This window comes from Protopterus annectens, chromosome 12.part0, assembly GCF_019279795.1.
Source record: "Protopterus annectens isolate FY-2018-M chromosome 12.part0, PAN1.0, whole genome shotgun sequence".
Classification (NCBI taxonomy): Eukaryota; Metazoa; Chordata; order Ceratodontiformes; family Protopteridae; genus Protopterus; species Protopterus annectens.
Window position 1 is genome coordinate 486,008,096 of NC_056746.1, and position 15,719 is coordinate 486,023,814.

A 15,719-nucleotide genomic window follows, 5' to 3' on the forward strand; every position below is an offset into this window, starting at 1 on the left:
AGAGTGACCCGCGATGTGACATGCAACAGGTGGCTGTGGCTATGGCCAGTGTCTACACTCATTGATGCTGTAGTTGCCACTGTCCTGTTCAATGTCGCCACCCTCTGACTGTCCAATAACTGTTGCTTCTGGGGAGTGGATATGTGTGGGTATACTGACTGTGTGCGGAGACCATGGGGACAGAAGAGAGATGTCAACTTCTGGGACAGATTCAGTCTCTGACAACCCCACCTGTGCCTCACTATGCCCACTGTTGTCATCAGAGTTCGATGAGACACAGACATCAGGTTGTGAGGGGGACAGGACCCAACCCCCATTCAGCTGTGAAAAGCAAGACAAAGCAGTATGTTACTACCTACACTATTATGTATGGTAATCCACACAGGCGCATACAGTTGAGGTTCCACAACTACATTGAGTCCCACATCTCCTCATCTCCGCTGCCATGCACAACAGACAACCTCACATCAACATACATAGACAAGTCTAGGCCTTTATAGCATGCACTTCAGCCACATCCAGTTAAAGTTGCCAGTACAATCTGCCTGGGTTGTATGCAGTATTTCACTATACGTGATGGAACTTCACATAACACCCAGTACACCTAGCTTGAGAATGATATGCCAGTATTAGCGTCACTGCCTCAGATATGTACCCACCTCCCTTTTGTGTATGAACAGGCATCTTGGAGTAATTGCCTCATGTATACCAGGCTGTGTAGCCTCTCATAACTAAGTGCAAACATGTTGATGTTCATTGACAATCACACCTGTGATTACAGGGTCTATGAAACATAGTTGATTGTTCCAGAATGGAACATACAATTATTCCAATATGGCTAAGCATAACATGTGTACATAGGGTAATATGGTGGAGCTTAACTTTCATAGGATATATATGATCCATACAAAACAGTATCACACTTAACCAGGTACAGAGTCATGGACTTGGGCCACACCTGATGGACCTATGAAATGGTGAGGGAGAGGTATTGTCAGCACCACCAAATGTTACAGCGTTACAAGATAATATGTGCATAAATCTGCTAGTAGTAGCTACTGTGATAATGGCTATATTGCTGCCATTCTGAGTATGTGTGCACAACTGTGCGTAAATCCCACCTCCCAATGCAGATAGACATGACATCCATGTACTGGTATATAGACCCTGTCACAATGACTGATACAGTATTACACTGGTGAATACAGTAAGCCTACCTGGATGCTCCTCTGCTGTGGAAACTGTGGCATCCACCTCCATGATGTATGGTCTGATGGATGCCAGGAGCAATTGGATGTTCCTAGGTTCACCAGGAATTCCACTGTGGTCGATAGTGGTTGTTCAGTTGCAGGCCCTCCACCAGTGGCGCCACAAACCCTGGCAATAGCAGCTGCCCTTTGTCATGCATCATTCAGCATATCTCTGGCCTGGTGTCGGACCTGCTCATAGGTCCCATCTTGCTGGCCAGTGTGATTGACAACCCATGCAAGGTCTGCTCACAATGCTGTCCACTTTTCCCAAGTATGCCTCCCCCCTGGACAACATTTGATGTTGCTGTCTCAGTCCATCCAGTATTATGTCATTCTCCGCATGTGAGAAGGGGGCATATCTTCTGCGATACATGGTTCCTGAAAGTCAACAACAGGGGAACACATTGCAGGACCAGATACGTGGACGTTCACTATGTACAGATCCAGCACATCTGCAATATGCACTGTCCCTTCACACGTCTTACCCAACAGTCTACATGGGGTATGTCCCTGTGTACCATGCAGATTATGCTGTATGTTCCTACACCCAGCACTGCAATCTACTATGGTGTGTCCCCCACTGAGAAAATACCCACTAATATGTCATATGGCCAGTGCCAGACAAATAGCAGTGTGCTATTACAACAACTATATGGGGACAGTCCAGCAACACCAGTGTGCCACAATGATAGAAAACAATGCAAACCTGCTGTAGTATATGTTCCCTGTAGGCATCATACCTCTCAACTATATAGATATTTTCAGACTGTCAAAGATGTTTGCCTCATAGTCTTGAACATTTTCACACAAACCTGTGGATTTCAGACAAATGCTTGGCTACGCATCGATGGTTGATGTCAGGAAATACAGACTGACAACTGAGTTTCAGATGTCATACCATTCAGAACACAGTTATGCTATTATAATATCCATTATTCTGTTCCCGTTCTTACTTTGTACGAGCAATATTTAAACATTGTCGCTGAGTTTGGGCCTTTATCGCCCCATTAATTATGACTTTGTCCTGCTTTCTTGCTGTAAGAGGTTCACAGGTATATTAGGCATAACTGTCAACCAAACGGGAACAAATGTCAACAGAAACAGGAACTTAGCCAGAGTACGTCAGGGACATTCAGGGCCACTTCTGAAATGTTAGAACTATTTCTGTGAGATAGTGACTGACTGTGAGGAGGTGAATTACAGTACATCGTTTGACGTTACAGGAGTGTACACCCTTACTTATTGTTACTATGTAGTATGTGTAATCCACTAGCTTTCCTACAACAGCCAACTGTTGTAGGATGGACTGACAGGGGCATAGCTAAGATGTGATTGACATCCAGGGACAGTTGTGAGGCATGCCTGTAGGTGTAGGAGAGCAGAGTATCAATGACATGTCATCAGCATAGATCTAAGACAGGCTTACTGCTATAATCCCTATTCCCCATATCTCCATCCTCCCATCTGCATCCTGTTATATGAAGAAATCTATTACATACCTGGTGGAGTACAATACTCCTTTGCTGGACTTTGCTTCTGGTAATCTTTTGGTATTACACTCTCTGTTTGTGTTGTGTCATACAGACCTGTTCCTCATAACCAGCTACCTGCCTTTTAAGGTACTGCTCATTAGCAGGTAGTTGCCTTTGCATCACTCTGTGGCTTAGAATTGCTAGTTGCAGCCAGCACAGCTGAATTGCACATTGCACTTTCATTGGTCAGTGAAATGGCACCACAGTGTACTATACAAGGCCTTCATGTAGACCTGGGCCCTTTTCTTAGTTCTTAAGCTGGACCTAACTGAGGTGTGGAGACTACAGCATTGTAGAGGGTAGATACCATACCTGTCAGCTGTAGAGATTTATGTGGTATGTGCACAGTTTCGCCTCATATGTGTGGTCAGTATCCCATGACATTGTGGTCATCTGGCAGTTCAGTGGCAAGCATTGTGGCTTGATGTTAGTAAGGACAGAGACACATTTGAGTGTCAGACTTCATACCTGTCAGAATATGCATACTAATGCAATACCTGTTATTGTATCAACTTACTATCTTTGTAGGGGCAAACCGTTACACAAGTCCTTATCTCTGGGTCTTTGCCCCCCTCCCCCCACCCATTACACATGGCTGTGTCTGTCCACAACCCTTGTTCCAGGAGGTTGGGAGGTATGGTAGGTCTGTAGCAGCTACCTTTACATACAGCTGTGTATGCTACAGACTGCAGCTGCTGCTGCAGGCTAGTGCACATAGGGATGAGTGTGGACACTTTGGAGGACAGCAAGCTGTACATGTAACTGTGGCAGCTGTGTCAGCCCTGTTGTGGCAGAACCAGGGTAAGGGTACCCTGTACTGCCCAATCGAGACATGTGATTAAGGAACATCTGTCATGCACCAGTGCCAATAACAGAGTAGTAGGCAACATATAGGTAGGCTTTACAGATATGTGCAGTGTGTCATTTGCTGCAGGCCTTTGACTTGCAAAAATGGGTAGCAGTGCATTACGTTCCAGTAACCTGCGTGGATTCTGAATGCATGAGTAAGTCATTACTTGCTGTCTTCAGAATAATGTAATTGCACTGCAACACAAAACTGGATTTGAACCCAGGACTGTGTGTGGCAAAATGTATTGCATGTCAGGCATTTAACAGATTGAGCTACTGAGTCACTGCAGAAGCATGTGTATTTGCAACATATATGTGCACATATACAAGCTTTGAGAAATATATATATACACCCATCAGTATGTGCATGGCTTTATATGGTTGTATTTCTGCACCAGGGTCCCACTTGTACTTGTACTTTGCCATTGCTGCCTTAGCAGGTGTCTTTCCACCGGTTGCTGATAAATGGGCACATATACCTGCTATCACAGGCCTCACTTACAATCCAGTATTATGTCTTTGGCTGTCTACTGGTGTATTATTGCACCAGAGTCCAAGGTACACTCCCGTTAGTGTTTCATTTACATGCCAATTGACTAAGTGGCAATCAGTATGTTTCGCTGGAAACACCTCTGTGTGTCATGGTGGGTTAATGCAGTGGGCTGTACTTGATAGGGGCACTAAAGCTAATTTAAGCATAGCTAAGTGAAGTGGCGCATGCCCTGCGCAAATCTGCACTATAAAAATGTAAAGAAAAGAAAAAGGGGGTGATAGGAAAGTGGTGAAATGGGGGCAAGCAGGGGGATAACATACTAAAAGGTAGGTAGGGATGTGCAGGAAGGGTGTTGAAAAGAACCATAGATATCCATTTCTTGTACAGCAACAGCTGTTCACTTTGTCAGATTTTGTAGTTGAATTTGGACTCTCAAACCCCATAGAGAAGGGTGAGGCAACATAACTGCATTATCAAGCCACTTGGACCAAATTACTTGTGTCCAGTAGGCGTGTGCAAAATGTAGAGCTATGTATGAGGTGATATGTTATGGGACAGGTGCTCATTTTTTTTTTTTTTTTTTTTTTTTTAAGATGAGAGTGGAATGTTGAGGAAGGGGCAAAGGTACATGTGGGGGGGTAAGTTTGGTAGGAGAGGATGCATAAGCAGACAATCAAGACACCAAACAGGGGCGGTGTGTGACACATGGGGTAGGTAAACACCTTGGATGGAGAGGGAGTTATGGAAACCAAGTCTCATGTGCCTCTAGACGGCAGCAGTGTGACTCATGTCCCCACCCATAGGACAGTCGTCACTGCTTCTTCACTGCCCTGAAGGTGGCTGTGCTGGAGACTGGGCGCCAGGGAGAGTCTGCCCCACCAGGTTGGCCAGCATGCCCTTAATCTGGCACAGGCAGCGTTCATTCTGATTAACAATGCTGCACACCATGACCGGCAGTGGGTCCTGGTTGACAACGCCCCCACGTACACCATTCCCAGGGGGAGGCTGGGCCCCGTCCCCTGTAGCTGTCCCACCCGATGCTGCAGGTGGTGCAGGGGTAACGGAGGGGGCACCACTGGTCTGCGTCCCAGACATGCTAGGACCCGGTGCCATGGCCGGTTGAGGCAAGGTAGGCGGATCACCGGGAACTGAGCTACCCTGACATGCTGTGGTGATGAAGGTAAAGCAGTAAGTATAGGTTATGATCAAAACATTGTTCGTAATAACAGCATGCCAGAACATTGGAAATAACCCAATTGCATGTCAATGCATATTATGTGAAACACAACAATAAATAACACAACAGTCAGTATGTTAACAGCATGCCAGCAACAGTTACAGCATAAGGCCAACAAAATAGGTAATTTAACAAGATATGTTAATATGCATCCATTATAATACATAATAACAACACATGCCCCAAAAAATAGTTAATGTAACAACATATGTTAATAGTAAACCATAACCAATGAATAACAGTAATATATAAATGAAGATAAGGGGTGGGGGGGGGGGGGAGAAAATCAGTCCATTAATAACATTGCATCTTACTTCCTTGACAACAGTACTGCTGTCTACTCTACGGGTCTGTATTTTCTTTATGTTTACAGTGAGTACAAGTCTCCTGTAGCTGATGTGGCATGTACAAACAGTACCTCTCAAGCTATATGCATGGGGCACTATGGGCCAAACGGAAACCACTGTGGGTACACACCTACACAGAACACTTGCATATCAGGTGGAGCTATACAACTACCAAGGTGTTCTGTGGGCTGAAATGGTGATGCTGTGCAATCTAGGTACTCTTTGCCGTAGTATTCCTGTAACAGGTGGATTACACGCTATTAATTACATAACATGAAATTGAAACACTTGAGAGACATCATGTATGTGTACAGTACAGACACTAAACAGCAGTCAGGCCTTGGTCGGCAGGCATGGGAATAAAACCCAATAGCAGTGACTGCGACTGCAGCAACTTTTAGCAGACACTCCAGGTATACAGCCATACCAGGATTACACATATTATTTCTGAATGCACATTGCTGATTTTTTACATTCTTCCTAATGATTTTAACAGTTTGGGATATCTAAACACACAATTCTCTACTCATAATATGGGCTATCTCACCCATTTACCTGTAGTTCCTGCAGAGAGAGAATTTGTGAGCATTACATGAATGCTGCTGTAATATTCAGTGCTACCTAGCACTGGATTTGAACCCTAGTCTGTGTTTGGCAAAATGTACTATATACATTTAACAAACTGAGCTACTGAGTCACAGCTGATTACTGACTGATATTTGCCTTGAGCTTACCTGGAACCAATATATGACCTGGCAGTACTACTACAGTGTTGTACTAAACTGCTGTGACAGTAGACCACACATGCATGAATTAAAAGAATACCACAGATAGTAGGTACGGTATATATCAGCCTAACAGTGCTGGAGTACACACTTTATTGTTAGTGGGTTGAAATGTCTGTGAATTCAACACACAATATCAGAACATGGAGTGGGCTACCTCACCTGCATACCTTGCTTTTACCTGCTGTTTGTGGATGACAGAAAAGTATGTGAGCAATATTGGCCTAGAAACAGCCTTGAATGGTACTGTATGTGTTAATATATTTGGCAGACATTATATTCATTCTACAGCTATTACAGTGTTATACTTGACTGCAACACCTTACCCTACAGACTGAATGCATACAGATCTACTGCAGTGATTAAAACAAGACAGTTCTGATGTACACAGTTTTCCTTGGTGTTATTGGTATTGATTCATGTTTTATTGCAGAACAGCTGGCATTTTTTATTTCTTGCAAAACAGCTCTAATTCCACACCCTGCACTATAGACTTTATTGCATATAATTTAGTTACTGGCATTGTTTTGTGTTTTTATTACACAACAGTTGGCATTATTCAGTTGTAGCAAAACAGCTGTAATTCCACACTTACTGCACTACAGACTTTATTGTATATACTTTCATGCAGTTAAGGCTTTACCCTTTCTTGTTTATTTCACTACAGTTACCATAATACATCCGTACTGGCCACACTAACAAAGCAACCTGGCCAGGCGCTCGGCATGCGACTTGACATTGCGAGCCCTCTCCTCTGCACATCATTATGCATACCAGTTTTGCAGACATTTAGATTAGATATTGGTGAAACAGAGGTAAAATTACTTGCATACTTGTGTGGCATTCCCTGCCTGAGCTTCTTGGACCCAGGTGTCCAAGAGATCCCCCTTTCGACATTTTAGGTTGTCATGGTGATGACGACACTGCTCACCTGTGCATGGGATACCAGTAACACTGGTGAGTTCCCTTGCCAGCTTGTCCCAGGCCTCCACCTTACACTGCGAACCCTGGAAACATCCCTGCAGCAGCTGGTCATCATTTTTGTTTTTTTTGCTAGGAGTCCAAACATGACCCTGGACTCCAGAATGCTCCAAGGCTGCCCCCAAAAGTGTGCACCTTCACCAACACCTGCCATAGTACCCTTGAGAGACAGAACTCCAACAGATTCTGCTGTATTCCCACGTTTTGGGCTTAATATAACCTGTTTTCCCACCCTTACACTCCATTGGGCAACATTTAAAAAGCGCCATGTCGCTTAGCACAGCACAAACCAGTGCAGCTGAGCTGACATTTTAAAGAAATAATTCAATGCGTCAAGTTTCTATTTTTATATGTCTGGCAAGTTACTTGGTGCCGCTTAGCATTGCTGCACTTTGTGCCGCTCATACATGCTTTTTTTTTTTTTTTTTTTTTTTTTATAAATAATATTGAAATAATACAATTAGGCAGTGCAGGGAGTCTTGTACTTATCTGCAGACACAGTTAACACTACACTCCCTACACTGATTCAATAACCATGTTCCACTGCTCTCCCTTGGCAAAGTGCCATCATTAATATGCATGACACGCTGCCGAGGGGGAACTGTGTACACGGACATGGTAACATTCCATGTAGGCTCTACACTGTGCCTGCACAGATTTTATTAAATCCTTCGTGTGTGTGTGTGTGTGTGTGTGTGTGTGTGTGTGTGTGTGTGTGTGTGTGTGTGTGTGTGTGTATGTTTGTCTGTTTAAAACAAATGATGTGTAGAAATTTAGACTGTCTCTACAGTGACTTCTGCACATAACATTTACCTTTATTAAACAGTAAAAATATTGACACTGCACCTGTTGAAAAAGGACAGCAAGCACTCCTTTTCTAATCAGTAAATTAAAAAAAAATCTGAACAGTGAAACTATTAGAGTTTAAGGTAATGTGAAGGGTTATTGGTATGTGTATAACACACGAGTAAGGATGGGCAAAATACTGTCACACAGTGCTAGTCTACCTAAACTTGCTTCACTGTAAATTGGATGCCTGATGCAATTTTGAGATTACGTAAATGCTAACAATTTTATTAGAAAAAGATACACTACAAAATAAAGAATAAGCAGAAAGTAAATAACCCAACTCATTCATACAGTTTAGGACTAATGTATTTTTTCAGTTGCATGGTTGAGCTTCATTTTATTGTTTCTCTTCATAAGTAAAGTGTTCGAGTCAGTGTTATCCCTTACAGTTTGTGTATTAAACAGCGTTATCCTGTAACTTGGTAGCTAAATTGGAAACCAGACAAAAACTGATTAGTGAGTCTCTGCTGTTTTATATATTTTATTTTGTTTCAGAATGACCATTTCTGGCATTGGTTATTTATGTATTTGTTTTCCTCCCATCTTTACTGCAGCATCGATAACATCCCAAACCAGTTGTTCATCAATCTCACAGATCTTCTCTACTTGGACCTCAGTGATAATCAGCTGGAGAGCCTGCCCCCTCAAATGCGACGGCTTGTGCATCTGCAGACCCTCATTCTTAACAACAACCCTCTCATGCATGCCCAGCTCAGGTAGGAATGGTGTATGGGAGGTGGTGTCTGTCTGTGGTTTGAGCATGTGCAGGAAGGAATTCTGTCTAAGAATGTGCTGTTTAATTTGTTTGCTCTCATGTGATGTAAAAAGTACAGCTTTTGTGGTGTGATGTGGAAGAGCGACAGCAGAAAACAAACCTGCTGAATTTTAATAATTTTAGGGGTAAATTGTGACGAGCAGTATTGCAGTATGTCCAGTACAGCATGCCTTTGTTCATGGATAAAAGGTAACTAACCTAAAAGTTATGTTTTGCAGTTTAACAGTTGTATTAATTTTTTTTCAGTTATAGCTATGTGTTAGCGATATGTATTTAAAGTCATTTTATGGATTGTAGTGTTGTTTTCTAGTGAGAACTGATGATTAACATTTTTGAGTTAACGTGTTTTAGAGTTATGTTGCAAAGCCTGCCCAGCAGTCCACCTGTTGTGCTGTTGCCATCAGTAACTGCTGCCTTATGTTTTGGGGACAGAGGCTCAGACCACTGCTCACCTAAAGTACTACCTGACTGTCCACCTCTGGAGGTAGTCAAGGGATGAGTTTCCTTGTACCCAGACACCTGGGCAAATATAACAGGAGATTCCTGGGTGTCAAGAATATTTTCCAGAGGTTAGTCCATTCCATTTTTGCAACTTCCTGTTGGGAAAAGGAAAAAGCTTTCTAACATTCCACCCAGTCAGAAGAAAGCAGCAGTGCAAGAAATTTAAAAGCTGTGAGACAAAAGTCATTCAAGAGGTGCCACCAACCAAATAGGATTTGGAACTTATTCACGTTTCATTTTAGTTCCCAAAAAGACAGGAGACCCTCAGACCAATTCTTGATCTGAGAAAACTGAATCAGTACATAAAGAAGTCAACGTTCTGAATGGTCATGGTTCAGTCCATTCTGCCATTTCTTTGCAAGGATGATTGGATGTGCTCCATAGATCTTCAGGATGCATACTATCACATCAAAATAGACAAGCAGTCCAGAAGAGATTTACACTTTCAGCCAGCAGCCAGTCATTACCAATTAATAGCCCTGCCTTTTGGACTTACCGCAGCATGGAGGTGGTGACTGCTCACCTGAGACTCAAAAGGATTATGAATTTTTTCATATCTGGATGACTGGCTCCTCACTGTTTCCTCCAAGCATCTCCTTCAACAGTCCAGGGACTATTTGCTCCAGATTTGCCATTTGCTGGGAGTAATAATAAATTATGCCAAATCAAACTTGGCAACCATTCTGAGCCTGGAGTTCATTGGTGCACATCTGAACACAACAACGCAAATAACATCATTACCAACTCATCACATATCCACTCTCAAATCTCAGGTCTAACATATTCTTTCCAATCCATCTCCTTTAGCCAGATTAGTTCTTCAAACGCTAGGATCCATGGTAGCTGCCATAGTATTACTTCCCTTACCATGATACTATATGCATGTTATTCAGTGGACTCTAGCTGTTCAATGGTCTATAGTTCAACACTTGTCTTTTCCAGTCAAAAATTACTCCAGTTTGCAAAGAGCACATCCACTGGTGAGTGGGTCCAGTTGGACGACGTTTATCTAGGCCGAACCTTTGTTTTACCGGCTCCAGTGTCTACATTTACTATGGACGCTTCCCAGCTGGATTTGGGGCATTTCTTGGGAAGGGCAGTTCAAGGCACCTGGTTCCCTCAAGAGACCAATTTGTGTATCAGTGTACTGGAGATGAGAGCAGTCCTATTAGCATTGCAGACATTTCACAATGTTCTTCCTCTAGGAACTGTTGTGATTTCAGACCGACAACATGTCTGTTGTGTGGTACATCAACAAACAAGGGGAACACAGTCTTAACCCACTTTGCAGAGAGGCCATGAGAGTGTGGCAGTGGATGATCTCTTCAAACTCCTTTTTAGTTGCAATGCACATATTGGGGAAAATCAGAGTTAGTGGACAAATTAAGCAGTTCCATTTTGATGCTGCATGAGTGATCTCTCAAGCAGTCTGTGGTGGAAGAGATTTATCATTGTTGGCACCAACCTTGCTGTGACCTGTTTGCTTCCCCCCACAACAACAAGTGCAGCAGGTGTTTTACTCTTCTCCTCCTTCAGGTGAAGCCACTGAGAGATGCTCTAGTCCATGTTTGGCCAGCTGGTCTCCTCTCTGCCTGTCCTCCACTTCCCTAGATTCCCAAATTTCTACAGACAGCAACCCAGTTGAAGAGCTCAGTCATCCTTATTGCTCATTACTGGTCTCAACAAGTATGATTCCCCTTCCTGTGGTCTCATCTTCATTACCCTCCATGGATACTGGAATCATTTCCAGATCTCCTGTCACACCTGTCAGGAATGAGTCACACCTGTCAGGAATGAGCCATCCCAATATTCAGGCCCTCAAGCTAAGCTACTCCATGGTTTCTCCACTTCCATTAATGGTCAGACAGCCCAGGCTGTCTTCCCCAGTTCATATCATAATATTATCCTCACAAAACGACTCTTAAAGTTTACAAGAGCAAGTAGAAAAGATTCTCCCTTTGGCCAGTGAAAAATGATGTTGACCCTTTTTGTGCTGCAGTTTCTGATGTCCTAGAGTTTTTGTGTCTTCCTTTTAAAGGAGCTAGCTTCTCTATGATTAAACTGTAGTTGGCAGCCATTTAAAATTTTCATTCAGGAGCTCGAAATTATTCTTTGGCCTTTTCCGAATAGTGTAAAGTTTTTCTAACCGGCATTTTTCTCCTTAGACCACCAGTTAAGGATCCTTCACCTCCCTGGGATCTGACTGTTGTGCTACAAGGTGCAACTCAAAAACCTGTTGAACCTTCAGTAAAAAATGACCTAAAATTTCTTTCATTGTAAGCAGTCTGCTCAGTAGCTATTATTTCTGCAAGAAGGATTTATGAACTCCAGGCTCTTTCTTCAAAGACCTCTACATTATTTTCCATAAAGATAGGATTATTTTACAAATAAACCCTGGCTTTTTACCTAAAGTAACTTTTGAATCAGACATTAACCAATCCATTCATTTACTGGTTTTCTTTCCAAATTTTTCAAATAAAGGAGAATACATGCTATACCTCCTAGATGTGCACAGACAATTGGGTTTTTATCTAGACAAGAACAAAGCAAATCAGAAAGTCAGATCAGTTATTTGTATTCTCACCAAAAATAGTAGCTTATCCACTTTCTAAAGTTACTCTAGCTAAATGGATCACTGATTGCATTTCTTGGATCTATTCTTAGTGAGCATTTCCCTACCTAAGCCACCATAAGCTCACTCAACTAGATCCAAAGCTACTTCATCTGCTTTTTGGTCAACAACATCTATTGATGATGTTTGTGCAGTGGCCTCGTGGTCCATTGCACATACCTTTGTTAGTCTTAAAAAGTTGGATCTTGTAGCCGCCTTTGACTTGTCTACTCCAGAATATCCTTGAAGGCCACCCAAGGTTAGCGTAGCTGGGGACTCCATCCCATGTGTTGAGGAAGAATGAAAAGGACATCAGCTTTATAAGCTATGTACTTACCATGACTAGGCATCTGTGTTGTCCATTTTCAGTCTTCCTCAACTTCTCTCCAATCTATACCCCATCCTTAAATCTTCTAGAGGAACCTGTTGGATTGTAATTGGAACTTATAGTTCTGGGTTTGAGCCCTTTACTTTCAGCTATCCATAGTTCTATTCAGTTATAGGGTCTTTATGGCAACAAACTCAATCTGAGTTATTGGGGTTGGACAAAGGCATATAGGTAGTGGGAGAATCTCAAGAGTTTGATCCGATTATGCTGCCGAGTCTGATCCAAACCTATGTGTTGAGGAAGAATGAAAAGGGGCAACACAGATGCCTAGTCGTGGTGAGTTTAAAACTTAAAATGTTCTTCATTTTACATACTATGCTCTTTGTCCCTTGGCCTTTCTACATTAAGTATTGCTTGTGTGCTGCTAGCTTTTCTGTGACTCTAGCCCAGCCTGGCAGATATTATTGCCTGATCCACAGAACTCTGGCCTCTGTATGCCCTCTAGCAGTGAATTGCTTTCCTTTCATGGTGTGGTCAAGATGCCTAGAGTGATGACATCCTAAAGAACAAAGGTATTTTTTCCTTTTTCAAATGGACAGACCACTTCATAAAGCACACAATCACATACATACACACACACACACACACACACACACACACACACACACACACACACACACACACACACACACACACACTAATATCTGTGCAGCGCTACATGCAACTGTGTTAAAGTTACCATCAACAGTAGGGTTTCCATTGTTTAAGACTGTAACCCCAAATCTCTCTTGAAACCTCTTGCAGAAGGCTCCACTTGGAACAAACAATTGATGAAGCAAACTGGAAGAAAAAAAAAGACATGCTGTTGCACCATATGTTTGCATTAGTTTCTCTTCCTCCTATTCTGTGCGACTATATGGTGTACTGCCTTCACTGTCTTTGCTTATTGGCATGCCCCTTTCATGTCTTGGATTGTGACTGCTGCTTTTTATAAGTAGCTGAGTTGGGGTATATACTTAATTGTTAAAGGCAAATCCTTTATCACTGTATTTGTCAAAGCCTACACATTTGGAAAATGCTCCCCCTAATGGAGATTTTGCTGACTAAAGTTGCTGTGGTCGGTGGGAATTTCATTTTGCTTGAGTATGAAACATTGGCATAAATATAACAAATTTTGGTTGAGGATGGAAGGCTGAGAACTCCTGTGTAGCAGGAATGGGTGGGTTACCTACCTCCACATAAAAAGATGTTTTTATTGGTCATCACATTACTTTTGAGTGTATAGGTGCCAGCAGATCAGGCATTCATATACTAGTTAACCATGAATAGTCCTACATCTTTTAAATATTATGCTTTAAGATATCTGATATTGTTATGCAGCTGAGATTTGTTATGTATGGTGTTATGTATGGGGATGGTAAGTGTCTCACCATCCTTTCTAGTTAAACCTTTGTCCTGTGAAGCACCAGGGTTGGCAGTAATACATGTGACATTTGATGCTGTGACACTGGAGTTCTTATCTGGAGCTGCTGTAACACCTTTTTATCTAGTCATGATCCATTTTCTCTTTCTTTTCTTTCCATGAAGGTAGAGCAGTCGTGCAGTAATGTCTTTCCTTCCCCTGACATATTTGTAGTTATTTATCCCTGAATGTAGGTTACCTTTGTCGCATACTGTTGTCCAACCTGTGTGCTACTAAGCTCTTATCATTGCAATAGCTTTATATGAGTGTTTTATTGCATTATGACTCCATGATGTATTTTGCCATTGTAAAGTGGAAAGTTAGCAATGAAGTAGTGATGAAATTCAAAAGTGGTAGTCTAACAGTTGTCTCATTTACTATTTTGCCTTGTTTTAGCTCAAGTTTGTATTCCTATATTGCTTTTTCTGAAGTGTAAAAGTAAGTACATCATTATCAGATGTGCTCCCATCTTAAGATGGCTATTCTAGTTTAATGCACTCTCAATTGACTGTGGACTTTAGAATTATATTGGGAATTTTCAAAGTTTTCAGTAGTGCGTGATTAATGTTTTGTTTCTACTTGGATAGAGCCTTTAGTTTTATGTATTGCGTTGCTGTTCAGTATGTTATCTTCTTCATTCTAATATTTGAAGTGTAACAAAAGTACCTGTTTTGTCATTTATTACATGGGTTGTAGTCTGTCATTTTTGATTGCTATAAGTTTTTAAACTTTGTCCACAGGCAACTTCCTGCACTGATCGCTTTACAGACATTGCACCTTAGGAACACACAGCGCACCCAAACTAATCTTCCCACCAGCTTGGAGGCCCTTACTAACTTAGCAGGTAAGAGTTGAGTTGTATGCTCTTATCCCTTACATATTTTTTGGCTGTTATAGTTTTCAGTCTGCACCTGTTTGTGGCTGGAGAACTTTTGTCTTTCCAGGTTATGTTTTTGTACTCATAATTTCTTTGGTCCTAGAAAGTTTGATGTCTCCACTGATAGCTGGGAAGAGTTCTGTGGTTAGAGGATGGACACTGGGCAAGGTACTGACTAAGGATCAGGTGGTACATGTTGAGGTAACTACATGATGGGCATTTCACCACAAAACAGAGATGACCAGGAATGCATTATGGTCAAAGTTAACTTCTATGTTACCAACATAGATAGTTACTGGGAAAAATTGCATTCAAAGCATAGTTCTTTTATTTTATTTTATTTATTTACATTTATATATTTATTTACATTTGCTGACCGAGAGTGTCCGACTGGACGAAGGTCCATTTTCAGTGGCGGCCCAGGTAGAAAAGCTCCACAGTTAAAATATACAGACAGTAGTTACATTGGATTTACATAGCAATTAACAATTTGATCAACATAGCAATTAACAATTACAAACCTAGTTACAGATGAAGAACATAGTACATCAGTAGACAACTAGAATCTTTATCATCTGCGAAGTACATAACAGACATTAACAATTGTTACAATAAGAAGTTCCTGCTGTATAGTAAGTAGTTAGGCTTATGAGCATCCAAGCTTGCTATAATCAAGGTAGTTAGTGGGGTGGAAAGAAAGGTAGTGGGTGGATGGGGTGGGTGATATTACAGTGGGAGTTGCAAGAGCATAGCCAGCATGTTTTTAGGTATGCTTTTAGTAAAGTTTTGAAGTGGGTGCATGATGGTACGGAGGTAATTGTGGGTGGGAGGGAGTTCCATAA

At 41.9% G+C, this 15,719-nt stretch overlaps 1 protein-coding gene across 1 annotated transcript in view; it reads left to right on the top strand.

The window, feature by feature from the left end:
* FLII (FLII actin remodeling protein) overlaps positions 1 to 15,719 on the top strand; it is a 945,835-nt gene that overhangs the window by 171,796 nt on the left and 758,320 nt on the right. The window contains exons 6-7 of the mRNA XM_044089594.1: positions 8,878 to 9,039; positions 14,741 to 14,844. Coding sequence (XP_043945529.1) covers positions 8,878 to 9,039; positions 14,741 to 14,844 — 266 coding nt within the window. The remainder of the gene's footprint in view (positions 1 to 8,877; positions 9,040 to 14,740; positions 14,845 to 15,719) is intronic.